Source organism: Oncorhynchus clarkii, unplaced genomic scaffold, assembly GCF_045791955.1.
Source record: "Oncorhynchus clarkii lewisi isolate Uvic-CL-2024 unplaced genomic scaffold, UVic_Ocla_1.0 unplaced_contig_9595_pilon_pilon, whole genome shotgun sequence".
NCBI lineage: Eukaryota > Metazoa > Chordata > Actinopteri > Salmoniformes > Salmonidae > Oncorhynchus > Oncorhynchus clarkii.
In genome coordinates, this window is record NW_027257925.1 from 157,691 (window position 1) to 176,731 (window position 19,041).

Sequence of the window (19,041 nt, forward strand, 5' to 3'; positions counted from 1 at the left end):
CCAGGGAACAGAGGGTTAACTGCCTGTTCAGGGGCAGAACGACAGATTTGTACCTTGTCAGCTCGGGGATTTGAACTTGCAACCTTTCGGTTACTAGTCCAACACTCTAACCACTAGGCTACCTGCCGTCCCTACACTCTAACCACTAGGCTACCTGCCGTTCCTACACTCTAACCACTAGGTTACCTGCCGTCCCTACACTCTAACCACTAGGCTACCTGCCGTCCCTACACTCTAACCACTAGGGTACCTGCCGTCCCTACACTCTAACCACTAGGCTACCTGCCGTCCCTACACTCTAACCACTAGGCTACCTGCCTGCCCCTACACTCTAACCACTAGGCTACCTGCCGTTCCTACACTCTAACCACTAGGCTACCTGCCGTCCCTACACTCTAACCACTAGGCTACCTGCCGTCCCTACACTCTAACCACTAGGGTACCTGCCGTCCCTACACTCTAACCACTAGGCTACCTGCCGTTCCTACACTCTAACCACTAGGCTACCTGCCGTTCCTACACTCTAACCACTAGGCTACCTGCCGTCCCTACACTCTAACCACTAGGCTACCTGCCGTCCCTACACTCTAACCACTAGGCTACCTGCCGTCCCTACACTCTAACCACTAGGCTACCTGCCGTCCCTACACTCTAACCACTAGACTACCTGCCGTCCCTACGCTCTAACCAATAGGCTACCTGCCGCCCCTCCACTCTAACCACTAGGCTACCTGCCGTCCCTACACTCTAACCACTAGGCTACCTGCCGTCCCTACACTCTAACCACTAGGCTACCTGCCGCCCCTACACTCTAACCACTAGGCTACCTGCCGTCCCTACACTCTAACCACTAGGCTACCTGCCCGCCCCTACACTCTAACCACTAGGCTACCTGCCGTCCCTACACTCTAACCACTAGGCTACCCTGCCGCCCCAGTTACATGTGCTGGTGCCACTCAGACAGTTTCCATTATTAACTGAGGACCTTGAATGTGATTTATTTTATTGTAATGTATACAGGGCTCTCTTGTAAAATATATTTTTAATCTCAATGTGACTCCCTGTTTAAATAAAGGTTAAATAAAATACAAAATTAAAATAAAATACATTAACACTATAACCAGATATACACTGCAGGATCAGGGTCAGGGTCAGGGTTAGGGTCAGGGTTAGGGTCAGGGTCAGGATTAGGGTCAGGATTACATTAAAACTCAGAACAGCCAGGCACATAATGCCTATGAGAAGAGAGTCTGATGGACGGCTCCTCACACTCTCTTTGACTGCCGCAACAAAGAGGGTGTGTGTGTGTGTGTGTGTGTGTGTGTGTGTGTGTGTGTGTGTGTGTGTGTGTGTGTGTGTGTGTGTGTGTGTGTGTGTGTGTGTGTGTGTGTGTGTCTGTGTGTCTGTGTGTCTGTGTGTGTGTGTGTGTGTCTGTGTGTGTGTGTGTGTCTGTGTCTGTGTGTGTGTGTGTGTGTGTGTGTGTGTGCTCTCTCTTTGACTACTGTGATGGAGGAGGGGGTTGGGTTGTACCTCCATTCATTCTCTGGGATCATTCTCTGACATGACTTCTACTAAATTCTCTATTTGAGAAGTCGGCATGCAACATCTTTATTAGACAGATGGAGGGCCTGAAGTTTTAGGGTACATCCCAAATGGCACCCTATTCCCTATACAGTGCACTACTTTAGACCAGAGGCCATGGATGATGTAGGGGAAGAACTAGGCTGCTGACCTTGTGGAAACTGCCATAGAACATCTTCTTGATGTCAGGCTCGTCAAAAGTGACTGTCTGGAAGTCTCCCTTGTAGTCGTGGTTGAAGAACGTCAGAGTCTTCCCACCATCTGACAGAGACCGAAACAGAGACAGGCAGACAGACAGAGAATTAGGGACAGTACATTCTACACAAACCCAAAAGCCCACATCCCAGAGTCCTCTGCCTTGGTCTTCTGTTCTGTGTGTTCAGTCTATCTCTCTCTCTCACACAATAGCTGGAAACTAGCCCCTGCAGCCCACACACTTTTGTAAACCACGACCTCAATTGCAGAGTATGTGATATGCAGGTTAACCTTAACCCTCACTCAAACCACAGGGCCAGGGTTCAGGAAGTGATGAAGAACAGACTGTACGTACTGTCCAGGATGACTCCAACCAGGGGTTCATTGTCTTTGTTGAGGATCTCCCATAATGCAAAGGGCTCCTGGGGGGTGTCTGGTAGCAGGCGGAACAGGATGGTGAGGGTGTAGTCAGAGGGCAAACCTTCTGGGTGGAGGTACCTGAGACAGACAGACAGACAGACAGACAGACAGATACAGACAGATACAGACAGACAGACAGACAGACAGACAGACAGACAGACATACAGATACAGACAGATACAGACAGATACAGACAGACAGACAGACAGAGTTACTTAACTGGCAGCCAGATAATGTGAATGGTTCAAGATGGCGGTTGGCAAATCCTATGCCTACACTGTAATGGGAAACTGTAATTCAAACAGTCGTTTCAGTGTAACCCTAAGCCTGATCCTTTCCAGTCTAATCCTAACCCTTTCCAGTGTAATCCTAACCTTCTCCAGTCTAACCCTAAACCTGTCCAGTGTAATCCTAACCTTCTCCAGTCTAACCCTAACCCTCTCCAGTCTAACCCTAACCCTCTCCAGTCTAACCCTAACCTTCTCCAGTCTAACCCTAAACCTGTCCAGTGTAATCCTAACCTTCTCCAGTCTAACCCTAACCTTCTCCAGTCTAACCCTAACCCTCTCCAGTCTAACCCTAACCCTCTCCAGTCTAACCCTAAACCTGTCCAGTGTAATCCTAACCTTCTCCAGTCTAACCCTAAACCTTTCCAGTGTAATCCTAACCCTCTCTAGTCTAACCCTAACCCTCTCCAGTCTAACCCTAACCCTCTCCAGTCTAACCCTAACCCTCTCCAGTCTAACCCTAACCCTCTCCAGTCTAACCCTAACCCTCTCCAGTCTAACCCTAAACCTTTCCAGTGTAATCCTAACCTTCTCCAGTTTAACCCTAACCCTTTCCAGTGTAACCCTAACCCTAACCCTCTCCAGTCTAACCCTAAACCTTTCCAGTATAATCCTAACCCTCTCCAGTCTAACCCTAACCTTAACACTCTCAATCAGGAAGTCCTGATACCTGATACAGGGTAATGGAAAGTTCTGATACCTGATGCAGAGTAACGGGAAGTCCTGATACCTGATACAGGGTAATGGGAAGTCCTGATATCTGATACCTGATACAGAGTAATGGGAAGTCCTGATACCTGATACAGGGTAATGGGAAGTCCTGATACCTGATACAGGGTAATGGGAAGTCCTGATATCTGATACCTGATACAGAGTAATGGGAAGTCCTGAAACCTGATACAGGGTAATGGGAAGTCCTGATATCTGATACCTGATACAGAGTAATGGGAAGTTCTGATACCTGATGCAGAGTAATGGGAAGTCCTGATACCTGATACAGGGTAATGGGAAGTCCTGATATCTGATACCTGATACAGAGTAATGGGAAGTCCTGAAACCTGATACAGGGTAATGGGAAGTCCTGATATCTTAAACCTGATACAGAGTAATGGGAAGTTCTGATACCTGATGCAGAGTAATGGGAAGTCCTGATATCTGATACAGAGTAATGGGAAGTCCTGATATCTGACACAGAGTAATGGGAAGTCCTGATACCTGATACAGAGTAATGGGAAGTCCTGATACCTGATATCTGATGCAGGGTAATGGGAAGTCCTGATATCTGATACCTGATACAGAGTAATGGGACATCCTGATACCTGATACAGAGTAATGGGAAGTCCTGATACCTGATATCTGATGCAGGGTAATGGGAAGTCCTGATACCTTATACCTGATACAGAGTAATGGGAAGTCCTGATACCTGATACCTGATACAGAGTAATGGGAAGTGCTGATATCTGATATCTGATACCTGATACAGAGTAATGGGAAGTCCTGATACCTGATACAGAGTAATGGGAAGTCCTGATATCTGATACCTGATACAGAGTAATGGGAAGTCCTGATACCTGATACCTGATACAGAGTAATGGGAAGTCCTGATACCTGATACAGAGTAATGGGAAGTCCTGATACCTGATACAGAGTAATGGGAAGTCCTGATACCTGATACAGAGTAATGGGAAGTTCATTTGACTGGCTTATTTTACCTTCACACAACAAATGCCATAATGGCCCTTCTGATTACATGATATACTATATACATTATCTAGTATGTGACTGAGTGATGTTTGGATATGGGCCGTGGTGTTTGCAGGTCACCCTGAAGACATCATTTAGAGGTGCTGAGTCCCTCCACTGCAATAACACAATCCCCTCTGAACGTTATGAAAGTAGAAGTCTAAACTAAATATTATCCTCAGCAGGAGTAGAGCTACATCTGTCAACACACACACACACACACACACACACACACACACAAACACACACACACACACTTCACATGTGATTAGACTCCCCTAAGTGATTTTCATTGGCAATAACGTTGTATTGTTTGAGGGACCTTGAAAATAACTGGCTGCTATTTCAAAGAGCTCTGGTGTTTGTCTTCGGCTAGCTAGTGGGGTTGACCCTCTCTTGACGTTTTGAAGTACAAGTCTCCTACTAGCTACTGGGGTTGACCCTCTCTTGACGTTTTGAAGTACAAGTCTCCTACTAGCTACTGGGGTTGACCCTCTCTTGACGTTTTGAAGTACAAGTCTCCTACTAGCTACTGGGGTTGACCCTCTCTTGACGTTTTGAAGTACAAGTCTCCTACTAGCTACTGGGGTTGACCCTCTCTTGATGTTTTCAAGTACAAGTTTCCCATAGAGGATGAGGAAGGCCCCTCTAGGAGGAGGACAAGGACAGTTCAGGAACAACCTCTTCCTCCAGGCATAGGCACGTCTGTGTATCCGAAAGGATTGGATGGGTATAAGCGATTCTGTATGGCAAAACTTCCACCTGACCTATCAGAGGGAAACTTCCACCTGACCTATCAGAGGGAAACTTCCACCTGACTCCACCTGACCTATCAGAGGGAAACTTCCACCTGACCTATCAGAGGGAAACTTTCACTTGACCTATCAGAGGGAAACTTCCACCTGACCTATCAGAGGGAAACTTCCACCTGACCTATCAGAGAGAAACTTCCACCTGACCTATCAGAGGGAAACTTCCACCTGACCTATCAGAGGGAAACTTCCACCTGACCTATCAGAGAGAAACTTCCACCTGACCTATCAGAGAGAAACTTCCACCTGACCTATCAGAAGGAAACTTCCACCTGACCTATCAGAGGGAAACTTCCACCTGACCTATCAGAAGGAAACTTCCACCTGACCTATCAGAGGGAAACTTCCACCTGACCTATCAGAGGGAAACTTCCACCTGACCTATCAGAGGGAAACTTCCACCTGACCTATCAGAGGGAAACTTCCACCTGACCTATCAGAGGGAAACTTCCACCTGACCTATCAGAGGGAAACTTCCACCTGACCTATCAGAGGGAAACTTCCACCTGACCTATCAGAGGGAAACTTCCACCTGACCTATCAGAGGGAAACTTCCACCTGACCTATCAGAGGGAAACTTCCACCTGACCTATCAGAGGGAAACTTCCACCTGACCTATCAGAGGGAAACTTCCGCCTGACCTATCAGAGGGAAACTTCCACTTGACCTATCAGAGAGAAACTTCCACCTGACCTATCAGAGGGAAACTTCCACCTGACCTATCAGAGGGAAACTTCCACCTGACATATCAGAGGGAAACTTCCACCTGACATATCAGAGGGAAACTTCCACCTGACCTATCAGAGGGAAACTTCCACCTGACCTATCAGAGGGAAACTTCCACCTGACCTATCAGAGGGAAACTTCCACCTGACCTATCAGAAGGAAACTTCCACCTGACCTATCAGAGGGAAACTTCCACCTGACCTATCAGAAGGAAACTTCCACTTGACCTATCATTTGGGGAAGCTGTTGGAGTATATTCCAGGAATAATATGCCAAGAGTGGACACTGGAGGAGAGAGGTGGAGCTCAGTGTGGCCCCTAGCTGGTCCTCTACCTCTCATCGCCATGACAACCACACTGACAAAACACAGAACCTAGTAGAACCTACTTGGTGGGCTGTGAGACCAGGGCGTCTTTGTGCAGTCTGTAGCAGGGGAAGCTGTTGAAGGAGCCTGGTTCCAGGGACACTCCCTCTACGTTACTGTACTCCTTCTCTACCAGGCCAAACATGTCCATCATCCTGAAGCCTAAGGAGGGAAGGAGCAGAACACACATCTATGCTATAACCACTCCATAGAGAACCATAGAGAACTACAAAGAACCATAGAGAACAACAGAGACAACAGCGAACAACAGAGAACCATAGAAAACAACAGAGACAACAGAGAAAACAGAGAACCATAGAAAACAACAGAGACAACAGAGAACAACAGAGAACCATAGAGAACAATAGAGAACCATGGAGAACCATAGAGAACAACAGAGAACCATAGAGAACAACAGAGAACCATAGAGAACAACAGAGAACCATAGAGAAACATAGAGAACCATAGAGAACAACAGAGAACCATAGAGAACAACAGAGAACCATAGAGAAACATAGAGAACCATAGAAAACAACAGAGAACCATAGAGAACCATAGAGAACAACAGAGAACCATAGAGAAACATAGAGAACCATAGAGAACAACAGAGAACCATAGAGAACCATAGAGAACCATAGAGAACCGTAGAGATACTAGAATACTAGAATAAAATGGTACACATTTTTATCTTCAAGCAACAAAATGGGCCATGGTAGTAAATACTGTTTAGGTGCTGGATATATACATAGTAATAATAATGTCATTCTGTCAACCACTCTCCCTCTGGATAGTATTTCCTATCCCCACCCGGCGAAGGAAAGGAGAACTCTGTCAAAAAATCCTATGAGAAACAGTGACATTCACTCTGAATGTCCTAAAATGATGAATTCCATATTGGTCTTTCACAGGCAGGCCAACCCAAGCTGTTCTGTGAAGTAGGATAATAGTAGGTCGACTATTGAAACAGATAAATGAGGCTGTCAACTGAGTCAGGAATTCACAGGTTTCAGATCTTTTTTTTCTCCTTCAGGTTTTCGCTCTTAAAGTCACACTTTCTTAATATAAAAACAACAGAATTGGATGTTCTAAGCCCATAACAATGCCTTAACCACATCAGGAGAACGCTTTTGAGGTCGGAGAAAAAGCGAAGAAATTTAGATTTTTGAGTGTAGTTACCCTTTAATTTAAGTGGTTAGCTGTATTTCCACAGCACATGAGATGGGGTTTGCCAAACAAACAGCCACTGGATTGATGGAAATAATCATGATATCATTCTGCCAGGCAGGCATAGGCTACCTTGTAGCAGGTAATATTTAATTGAGAAGGTTTTTGGCAAAGCCTTTACCATCAATCAGAAGACGGTTAAGGCCTGTCATCAGCATCGCTATATTTTTCCTGTTCCTTAAATGTTTCAAACTGGACGTTTTACTTCATATTATGAGGCATGTCTTGCCTCCCTTTAAAGCAGCTTAAAGCCTAAAACGGGGAAAAAATGACATTTGTAGCTTAACATTGTGATGTGTTCCATCAGCCTTAATGATACGGTGTATACCTCAACTACACTACTTTGATGCGCATCGTAGGGATTAAGAAGTGAGTACACACAATGCCCAGGGTTAGTTACAGTGGTACACGGTGTATACCCTCCACTACACTACCTTGATGTGCATCGTAGGGATTAAGAAGTGAGTATACACAATGCCCAGTGTTAGTTACGGTGGTACACAGTGTATACCCTCCACTACACTACCTTGATGTGCCATCGTAGGGATTAAGAAGTGAGTATACACAATGCCCAGTGTTAGTTACAGTGGTACACGGTGTATACCCTCCACTACACTACTTTGATGTGCCATCGTAGGGATTAAGAAGTGAGTATACACAATGCCCAGTGTTAGTTACGGTGGTACACGGTGTATACCCTCCACTACACTACCTTGATGCCCATCGTAGGGATTAAGAAGTGAGTATACACAATGCCCAGTGTTAGTTACGGTGGTACACAGTGTATACCCTCCACTACACTCTGACTCTATGTAACTCCGTCTGACTGGATTTGAACCAGAATCACGTGGCAGATGACACGTTGCTCCTGACAACAGCCAGGGACACGGAGTCTCTCCCGTGAATGACTAAGTGGGATCAGGCAATCCACATTGACTGTAGATTGAGAGGGGTTTATCTCAATAGGGATACACATTCTATGACTATAAAGCAGTAACCAGCTGTACGTGTTTTACATAGTTTACCTGGCATGGTGTTGCCGCTCATCAGAACCGATGGACAAGCTAAAAACAAGATGGATGAAAGGGTTGGTTAAATAATGAACAGGTTATTAATCACTGTCATTTCATCATGAATCAAGATCCTCTTATTAAGATTTAAATGTGGATGAATCCTCTTCTTTGTAATAATAACTAATCCATTAAACCACATGATCAAACCTACCACCTGTCTCTATTCTACAGTAGATTATATCAGTTCTGGAAACTACATGACCAAACCTACCACCTGTCTCTATTCTACAGTAGATTATATCAGTTCTGGAAACTACATGACCAAAACTACCATCTGTCTCTATTCTACAGTAGATTATATCAATTCTGGAAACCACATGACCAAACCTACCATCTGTCTCTATTCTACAGTAGATTATATCAGTTCTGGAAACTACATGACCAAACCTACCATCTGTCTCTATTCTACAGTAGATTATATCAGTTCTGGAAACTACATGACCAAACCTACCATCTGTCTCTATTCTACAGTAGATTATATCAGTTCTGGAACATTCTTCCAATGGCAGCTACTTCAGTTCTGGCAGTACTTACTGGCAGTGGCAGCCTCACACACAAAAGTGATCAGCTGCTCCTCAATTTTCTTGACAGCGTCCAAATCGTCCACAAAGAAGACGTGTCTGTCGCTGGGTTTGCTGGCGATGTTCACCAACTCTCCGTAGTCCGCATCAGCAAAGCCAATGGCAAAGATGATGTAGCCTTCAAAGGACATACATTGTTAAGATTTGAAAACAATATTTAGTTTTTCTTCAGCAATAAAGCAAAACAATTCCAAGGAAACTATTTGATTGGCCTATCTTACCACTCTCTGACTTGCTAAGTGACCCTTCTACTACGAACATATTTCTCTCTAAGTTTTGTTTTTGGGTTGAGAGCCATGAATAGTTCTGTTACAACAATATAATACAATGGAATAGTGTATTGTCCTCAGAGGAAGAAACATGGGTTTTATCCAAAATAACACTCTATTCCCACTCTACTTTTGGCCAGAGTAGTGCACTATACAGAACATAGAATAGGGCACTATTTGGGACTCACCTTCCATCTGCATCTCCTTGGAGACCTTGTTGACGTCGTCTTGGGAACGGCCATCGGTGAGGACCACCAGTACCTTAGGAACCCCCCTCCTCACTCCTCCCTCTGAGGTGAAGATAGATTCCTTCACATGCTTAATGGCTCGGCCTGGATGGATCGGGACATAGAGTTATATTTCTATGGATAGGAATGACAGAGATCATATCTACACATCACAGCCTGTTGTTAATGTGTGGATGACGATCAGACCATATCTATACAGCCTGTTGTTAATGTGTGGATGACTATCAGACCATATCTATACAGCCTGTTGTTAATGTGTGGATGACTATCAGACCATATCTATACAGCCTGTTGTTAATGTATGGATGACTATCAGACTATATCTATACAGCCTGTTGTTAATGTGTGGATGACTATCAGACCATATCTATACAGCCTGTTGTTAATGTATGGATGACTATCAGACCATATCTATACAGCCTGTTGTTAATGTGTGGATGACTATCAGACCATATCTATACAGCCTGTTGTTAATGTGTGGACGACTATCAGACCATGTCTATACAGCCTGTTGTTAATGTGTGGATGACTATCAGACCATATCTATACAGCCTGTTGTTAATGTGTGGATGACTATCAGACCATATCTATACAGCCTGTTGTTAATGTGTGGATGACTATCAGACCATATCTATACAGCCTGTTGTTAATGTGTGGACGACTATCAGACCATATCTATACAGCCTGTTGTTAATGTGTGGACGACTATCAGACCATATCTATACAGCCTGTTGTTAATGTATGGATGACTATCAGACCATATCTATACAGCCTGTTGTTAATGTGTGGATGACTATCAGACCATATCTATACAGCCTGTTGTTAATGTGTGGATGACTATCAGACCATATCTATACAGCCTGTTGTTAATGTGTGGACGACTATCAGACCATGTCTATACAGCCTGTTGTTAATGTGTGGATGACTATCAGACCATATCTATACAGCCTGTTGTTAATGTGTGGATGACTATCAGACCATATCTATACAGCCTGTTGTTAATGTGTGGATGACTATCAGACCATATCTATACAGCCTGTTGTTAATGTGTGGACGACTATCAGACCATATCTATACAGCCTGTTGTTAATGTGTGGATGACTATCAGACCATATCTATACAGCCTGTTGTTAATGTGTGGACGACTATCAGACCATATATGAGGATGGATAGGGAAGACAGGCACATCAGGAGCAACTAATAACAATAATAACAAGAATAATAATAGTATTAATAACAGTAATAATAACAATAATAATAATACCAATAATAACATTAATAACAGTCATAATAGTCATAATAACATAACAATAATAATAACAATGACAACACATATATTAATAACAGTAATAATAGCATAAATAATAATAATAACAGTAATAATAATACCAATAATAGTAATAATAATAATAATAATAACAGTAATCATAACAATAACAGTAATAATTACAGTAATAATATTAACACTAATAGTAATAATAACACCAATAATAATAATAATAATAACACGAATAGTACTAATAACACCAATAATAATAATAATAACACGAATAGTACTAATAACACCAATAATAATAATAATAACACTAATAGTAATAATAACACCAATAATAATAATAATAATAACAACACTAATAGTAATAATAACACTAATAGTAATAACAATAATAATAATAGTAATAATAACACAAATAATAATAACACTAATAGTAATAATAACACCAATAATAATAATAATAACAACACTAATAGTAATAATAACACTAATAGTAATAACAATAATAATAATAGTAATAATAACACTAATAGTAATAATAACACAAATAATAATAACACTAATAGTAATAATAACACAAATAATAATAACAGTAATAATAATAATAACAATAATACCATTAATAATAGTCATAAAGTCATAATAACAGTAATAATAATAATAATAACAATAATAACATTAATAATAGTAATACTAGTAATAATAACAATAATAACATGAATAATAATAACAATATAATATCTATCATAACTAATCTAGCTAGACTGTTTCATGAATGGGAGACAACCCTGTTCCTGGAGTGCTGCAACTAAGCACCACACCTGACCAACTGAGCTAATTGATCAGGTCAGTTCAGCCTAAATTCAACACACCTGGTCTTCCTGGTTGATTAAATCCCAAACCTGCGGCCCTCCGGGACCAGGGCTGCCTGCCACTGATTTATTGCATTCAGGAGATGCTAATAGAGGAAATGTGAAAATCTGATAGGACACATTAAACAAAGAAAGAGGAGCCTGTCTTATCTATTCTAAAACCTTGACAGAGACAAAAATCGCCCTAGATCATTAGCCCTATTGTGGGCATCGGAGCGGTCCGTAGAGAGGACGAACAGAGCAGAAGCAGGTGGGGATCATTGCAAGTCTTTTTTCTTTACCAATGTGCATGTCTAATATCTCTCTGATGTCTAAGGTCATTCTGTAATAGCAGCTTTTTAAAACAGCCTCCCTGGGATGTCTCTGAATAAAATATGTCTTGCATGGCTGAGGCACTACCAGGGTACTTTGTATCATCTAATATGGAGACCGAGGATGGCTGAGCAGCTTGCTGGACGGCCATCCATCCCTCTCCCTCCCTCTCCCTCTCTCTCACCATCTCTTTCTCTCTTTCTCCCTCCCTCCCTCTCTCTTTCTCCCTCTCTCTCTAGCTCCCTTTTAACTCCCCCTCCTCTCTCTCTCCCCTTCTCTCTCTCTCTCTCTCTCTCTCTCTCTCTCTCTCTCTCTCTCCATCCCTCTTTTTCTCAGCTGTCTCTGTGAGCTTTATTAAAGTGCCTTTCAGTGAAGATGAATGACAGGCAGAGCTAGTGAACATCAGTCTTGTACCAGGGAGAGTTATGTCTGTTTCAGCATGGTATTATATTAAACAGAGGTCAAATTGGAATCACAATATCCATCCAGCCAGGCATGAAGACATGCTGGCCTCTATCACTGTGGAGAGTGTTGTGGTAGACGGTGTGTGTGTGTTTGTTTGTGTGTGCGGCTGCCAGGGTCCTGAGTGGAATATCACACCATCAATCAAATGCTGTCCATCTCAGACGTGTGTGAAATGTGTTTCTTGGACATAAATCCTCAGGCTCATTCCTGGCCATCAGCTTCCTTTCTTTGCCTCCAAACTTACAACAAGATCTTAACAACAAGTTCCCAGAAATACTCCTCCTCAACCAAGACCTGAAAGACCTCGTCAACAACAACAATACATCGGGCTGCAGGTAACTAGGTGAAGGCTAGCCTACGTTCCAGACCTATTTGTGCTGTTTTGGCAACTCCATTACTGTCATTTGTCATGTTTGGTGTGACAATAACAGCAATGGGGTTGGCAAGACAGCACAAACAGATCTGGGTGAAGACTCCACTGCAATACCTTCTTTGTGTTATTAAACCTCAGACTTAGACGTGATTGGTGGTTAAAAAAAGAGGAAATGAGGCCAGGCCAATCATGTTGATCCGCTGTTAGAATCCCCTCAGTACAGTGTGAATACTATATGGAGCACAGAGGGATCAGCCCTAATACCAGCAGCTACTGGAAATCAATCATCTCAAGCTCCAAATGAAAAGACAGTCAAGCTAAAGCCTTAATGAATAAATGCAGAGCGAACATAATCGCTCTGTGTGTGTGTGTGTGTGTGTGTGTGTGTGTGTGTGTGTGTGTGTGTGTGTGTGTGTGTGTGTGTGTGTGTGTGTGTGTGTGTGTGTAGTAGTAGTGTAGACATGTACAGAACACCAAAGGGTCACATCTACAGCTCTACCGCCAGACTCCCTGAGAGAGAGAGAGAGAGAGAGAGAGAGAGAGAGAGAGAGAGAGAGAGACCTCCGCTTACATCTCTAGAGAGAGAGAGAGAGAGAGAGAGAGAGAGAGAGAGAGAGAGAGAGAGAGAGAGAGAGAGACCTCAGCTTGCATCTCTAGCCAGAGAAAACATGTCCTCTGTGGGTAGCGCTGGTAGTACCTTCCCCCCTGGGTAGAGCAGAGAAGCTGTATGTGTAGACAAGGTGTTTCATTTCTAACACTGCTGCCAGGATTAGTCTGCAAACCTGCTGTGCAAATATTGTACGGGACAGAAGCACTATGCACTAAAATAAATTCCCAACTGCATAGAATCTCTCTCTTCCTTAGTCATACACTTTGTTGTTAGACTTGCGGTAGAGTTTCAGCAATACAATTACACACTGTAGATTCCTTCAGAGACATCAAGGGCAGAAACTGAGCTCAAGTGTGAAATTCCTTCTTTCCCCACAAAGGAGGAGGCTATCAGCAAACTGAAACTGTCTTGTTTGCACTGAAAGCACCTGTTTCCACCTCCTAAATCAGGGGAATAAGGAACAGAGCTCGCTGGGACCGACGACCATACAAGCCAGGCCATCCTGCTTCTCCCATAGCAGTCAGGGTAAATGGGATGGTGTGTGTGTGTGTGTGTGTGTGTGTGTGTGTGTGTGTGTGTGTGTGTGTGTGTGTGTGTGTGTGTGTGTGTGTGTGTGTGTGTGTAAATGTGTGCAGAAGGCTTTAGTACACACCTGTCTTGGTGTTCCCTCCCTTGTATGTGATTCGCCTGATGGCGTCGAGCAGCGTTTCCTTGTTGGCGTATGAGTTCAGCTTGAACTCAGTCCTGGCATCATCACTGAACTGTGCTATAGCAACCTGTCAGTAAGAGGGAGAGAGAGAAAGGGGGAGAGAGAGAGAGGGAGAAAAAGAGAGAAAGAGAGGGAAAGAGAGAGAGAGAGAGAGAGAGAGAGAGAGAGAGAGAGAGAGAGAGAGAGAGAGAGGGGAGAGAGAGGGGAGAGAGAGAGAAGAGAGAGAAAGAAAGAAAGAGAGAGAGAGGGAGGGAGAGAGAGAGAGTGAGAAAAGGAGAGAGAGAGAGGGAGTTGTAAAAGCTTTCATCACACCCAGAGATAATTCTAACAGTGTTTTTGGCTTGAGGGGGGTTTAGGGGTTGTTTATAATTTGGAATGTTGAACATGAATCTGTTCTAAAAAATGTAGAAAATAACTTTACAGAAAATAACTTTACAGAAAATAACTTTACAGAAAATAACTTTACAGAAAATAACTTTACAGAACCAAAAATATAAACGCAACATGCAACAATTTCAAAGAGTTTGAGTTTCAGTTCATATGAGGAAATCAGTCAACTGAAATAAATTCATTAGGCCTTAATCTATGGATTTCATATGACCGGGTCACAGATACCATAAAACTATGGGCCTCACAATTGTCCTCAGGAGGTCGTCGCGGTATCTCTGGTCATTCAAACAGCCATCGATAAAATGCAATTGTGTTTGTTGTCCGTAGCTTATGCCTGGCCATACCATTAACCCCACCATCACCATGGGGCACTCTGTTCACAACGTAGACATCAGCAAACCACTCGACCACACGACGCCATACAACGTGGTCTGCGGTTGTGAGGCCGGTTGGATGTACTGCCAAATTCTATAAAATGACATTGGAGGCGGTTTATGGTAGGAAATTAACATTCAATTCTCTGGCAACAGCTCTGGTAGACATTCCTGCAGTCAGCGTGCCAATTGCACGCTCCTTCAAAACTTGAGACATCTGTGGCATTGTCTTGTGTGACAACAATTCACATTTTCGAGTGGCCTTTTATTGTCCCCAGCACAAGGTGCACCTGTGTAATGTTCGTGCTGTCTAATAATCAGCTTCTTGACATGCCACAACTGTCAGGTGGATTGATTATCTTGGCAAAGGTGAAACGCTCACTAACAGTGATGTAAACACATTTGTTCACAACATTTTAGAGAAATAAGCTTTTTGTGCGTATGGAAAATGTCTGGGATCTTTTATTTCAGCTCATGAACCATGGGACCAACACTTTACATGTTGTGTTTATATTTTGGTTCAGTGTAAGTTATACTTATAGAACTTATAGTCGCATACTGAATGCACGCTTTCAATGGCATCTTAGCAACTATTTTGCAACATCTTTGGAACAGATGTCTCTGTTACTCACTCTCCTTATGTCCCCTCAGGAATCTATCCCTGTCCCTCCTCTTCCCTTCTCACTCTCCTTATGTCCCCTCAGGAATCTATCCCTGTCCCTCCTCTTCCCTCAATGTCTCGCTTCCCTTCTCACTGTCCTTATGTCCCCTCAGGAATCTATCCCTGTCCCTCCTCTTCCCTTCTCACTCTCCTTATGTCTCCTCAGGAATCTATCCATGTCCCTCCTCTTCCCTCAATGTCTCGCTTCCCTTCTCACTCTCCTTATGTCTCCTCAGGAATCTATCCCTGTCCCTCCTCTTCCCTTCTCACTCTCCTTATGTCCCCTCAGGAATCTATCCCTGTCCCTCCTCTTCCCTTCTCACTCTCCTTATGTCTCCTCAGGAATCTATCCCTGTCCCTCCTCTTCCCTTCTCACTCTCCTTATGTCTCCTCAGGAATCTATGCCTGTCCTTCCTCTTCCCTCAATGTCTCGCTTCCCTTCTCACTCTCCTTATGTCCCCTCAGGAATCTATCCCTGTCCCTCCTCTTTCCTTCTCACTCTCCTTATGTCCCCTCAGGAATCTGTCTCTGTCCCTCCTCTTCCCTTCTCACTCTCCTTATGTCCCCTCAGGAATCTATCCCTGTCCTTCCTCTTCCCTCAATGTCTCGCTTCCCTTCTCACTCTCCTTATGTCCCCTCAGGAATCTATCTCTGTCCCTCCTCTTCCCTTCTCACTCTCCTTATGTCCCCTCAGGAATCTATCCCTGTCCCTCCTCTTCCCTTCTCACTCTCCTTATGTCCCCTCAGGAATCTATCCCTGTCCCTCCTCTTCCCTCAATGTCTCGCTTCCCTTCTCACTGTCCTTATGTCCCCTCAGGAATCTATCCCTGTCCCTCCTCTTCCCTTCTCACTCTCCTTATGTCCCCTCAGGAATCTATCCCTGTCCCTCCTCTTCCCTCAATGTCTCGCTTCCCTTCTCACTGTCCTTATGTCCCCTCAGGAATCTATCCCTGTCCCTCCTCTTCCCTTCTCACTCTCCTTATGTCCCCTCGGGAATCTATCCCTGTCCTTCCTCTTCCCTCAATGTCTCGCTTCCCTTCTCACTCTCCTTATGTCCCCTCAGGAATCTATCCCTGTCCCTCCTCTTCCCTTCTCACTCTCCTTATGTCCCCTCAGGAATCTATCCCTGTCCCTCCTCTTCCCTTCTCACTCTCCTTATGTCTCCTCAGGAATCTATCCCTGTCCCTCCTCTTCCCTCAATGTCTCGCTTCCCTTCTCACTCTCCTTATGTCCCCTCAGGAATCTATCCCTGTCCCTCCTCTTCCCTTCTCACTCTCCTTATGTCCCATCAGGAATCTATCCCTGTCCCTCCTCTTCCCTTCTCACTCTCCTTATGTCCCATCAGGAATCTATCCCTGTCCCTCCTCTTCCCTTCTCACTCTCCTTATGTCTCCTCAGGAATCTATCCCTGTCCCTCCTCTTCCCTCAATGTCTCACTTCCCTTCTCACTCTCCTTATGTCCCCTCAGGAATCTATCTCTGTCCCTCCTCTTCCCTCAATGTCTCGCTTCCCTTCTCACAATCCTTATGTCTGTTTTTCTATTTGTCTGTCTGAGAGCCTAACTACTGTAGCCAGGACCCTCTGCACCTCAGCTCAGATTCCTCCATTACCCATCAGCCCCTAATACAGTAGTAAGGGGATACGGAGGGCTTTAGTAATGCTGCCTTGTGTCAATAACCTACCAGTTCCTCAGTAATGGGCTGTGAACGGTCTGAAAGAGAAGGCTTGATGAAGATCTATGGGCCTCTGTTTATAATGTCTAGACACCAGTCTATTCCAACATAATGGTCTCTCCCTTGAGACCTGGTTTAGATGTGGGTCTGTTTATAATGTCTAGTCACCAGTCTATTCCAATATAATGGTCTCTCCCTTGAGACCTGGTTTAGATTTGGCTCTGTTTAGTGATGTTAGCACAGGCTTTATCTAAACCTAACCTCACCCTGACCTGTGACCCTAACCTCACTCTAACCTGTGACCCTAACCTCACCCTGACCTGTGACCCTAACCTCACCCGTACCTGTGACCCTAACCTCACCCTAACCTGTGACCCTAACCTCACCCGTACCTGTGACCCTAACCTCACCCTGACCTGTGAACCTAACCTCACTCTAACCTGTGACCCTAACCTCACTCTAACTTGTGACCTTAACCTCACCCTAACCTGTGACGCTAAACTCACCCTGACCTGTGACCCTAACCTCACCCTGGCCTGTGGCCCTAACCTCACCCTGACCTGTGGCCCTAACCTCACCCTGACCTGTGGCCCTAACCTCACCCTAACCTGTGACCCTAACCTCACTCTGACCTGTGGCCCTAACCTCACCCTGACCTGTGACCCTAACCTCACCCTGACCCTTGACCCTAACCTCACCCTGACCTTTGACCCTAACCTCACCCTGACCTTTGACCCTAACCTCACTCTAACCTGTGACCCTAACCTAACCCTGGCCTGTGACCCTAACCTCACTCTAACCTGTGACCCTAACCTCACCCTAACCTGTGACCCTAACCTGTGACCCTAACCTCACTCTAACCTGTGACCCTAACCTCACCCTAACCTGTGACCCTAACCTCACCCTGACCTTTGACCCTAACCTCACCCTGACCTTTGACCCTAACCTCACCCTGACCTTTGACCCTAACCTCACTCTTACCTGTGACCCTAACCTAACCCTGGCCTGTGACCCTAACCTCACTCTAACCTGTGACCCTAACCTCACCCTAACCTGTGACCCTAACCTGTGACCCTAACCTCACTCTAACCTGTGACCCTAACCTCACCCTAACCTGTGACCCTAACCTCACCCTGACCTGTGACCCTAACCTCACTCTAACCTGTGACCCTAACCTCACTCTAACCTGTGACCCTAACCTCACCCTGACCTCTGACCCTAACCTCACCCTAACCTGTGACCCTAACCTCACCCTGACCTGTGACCCTAACCTCACTCTAACCTGTGTGTACTGGACTAGACCAGCCACTCATAGGACATGTTGCTTTCTCAAACATCAGTGGCTGAGATGGATGAGATCAGGTTACTGTAAGACAATGTTCCCCTTCAACAGCATTGGGTTATATTTACTTTATTCATTATTTCCGTGAGATATTGGCTGAATGCATAACTCTATAATATGGAGGTGTTGTCATTGGTCTGACCTGTGTGCCGTCAGGACCAATCAGATCCAGAGCTCCCATCGTACTGTACAGGAAGCGGATAATCTTCTGGAAGTTGTCGTCTCCGATGCTCCAAGACCCGTCCACCAAGAAGACCAGGTCAGCTTTGGCTGCCTTACAGACTGGGGGGAGGCAGGCAGGCAGGGAGGGAGGGAGGCAGGGAGGGAGGCAGGCAGGCAGGCAGGCAGGCAGGCAGGCAGGCAGGCAGGCAGGCAGGGAGGCAGGGAGGCAGGGAGGGAGGCAGGGAGGGAGGGAGGGAAGGAGGCAGGGAGGGAGCGAGGGAGGGAAGGAGGGAAGCAGG

At 44.8% G+C, this 19,041-nt stretch overlaps 1 protein-coding gene across 1 annotated transcript in view; it reads right to left on the reverse strand.

Annotated features, from left to right (window-relative positions):
* LOC139393661 (collagen alpha-1(XIV) chain-like) overlaps positions 1–19,041 on the reverse strand; it is a 243,447-nt gene that overhangs the window by 85,266 nt on the left and 139,140 nt on the right. The window contains exons 26-33 of the mRNA XM_071142003.1: positions 18,723–18,862; positions 14,084–14,207; positions 9,464–9,607; positions 8,960–9,124; positions 8,378–8,416; positions 6,152–6,290; positions 2,132–2,274; positions 1,733–1,842 (exon numbers count right to left, since the gene is read on the reverse strand). Of these exons, the coding sequence (XP_070998104.1) occupies positions 1,733–1,842; positions 2,132–2,274; positions 6,152–6,290; positions 8,378–8,416; positions 8,960–9,124; positions 9,464–9,607; positions 14,084–14,207; positions 18,723–18,862 (1,004 nt within the window). The remainder of the gene's footprint in view (positions 1–1,732; positions 1,843–2,131; positions 2,275–6,151; positions 6,291–8,377; positions 8,417–8,959; positions 9,125–9,463; positions 9,608–14,083; positions 14,208–18,722; positions 18,863–19,041) is intronic.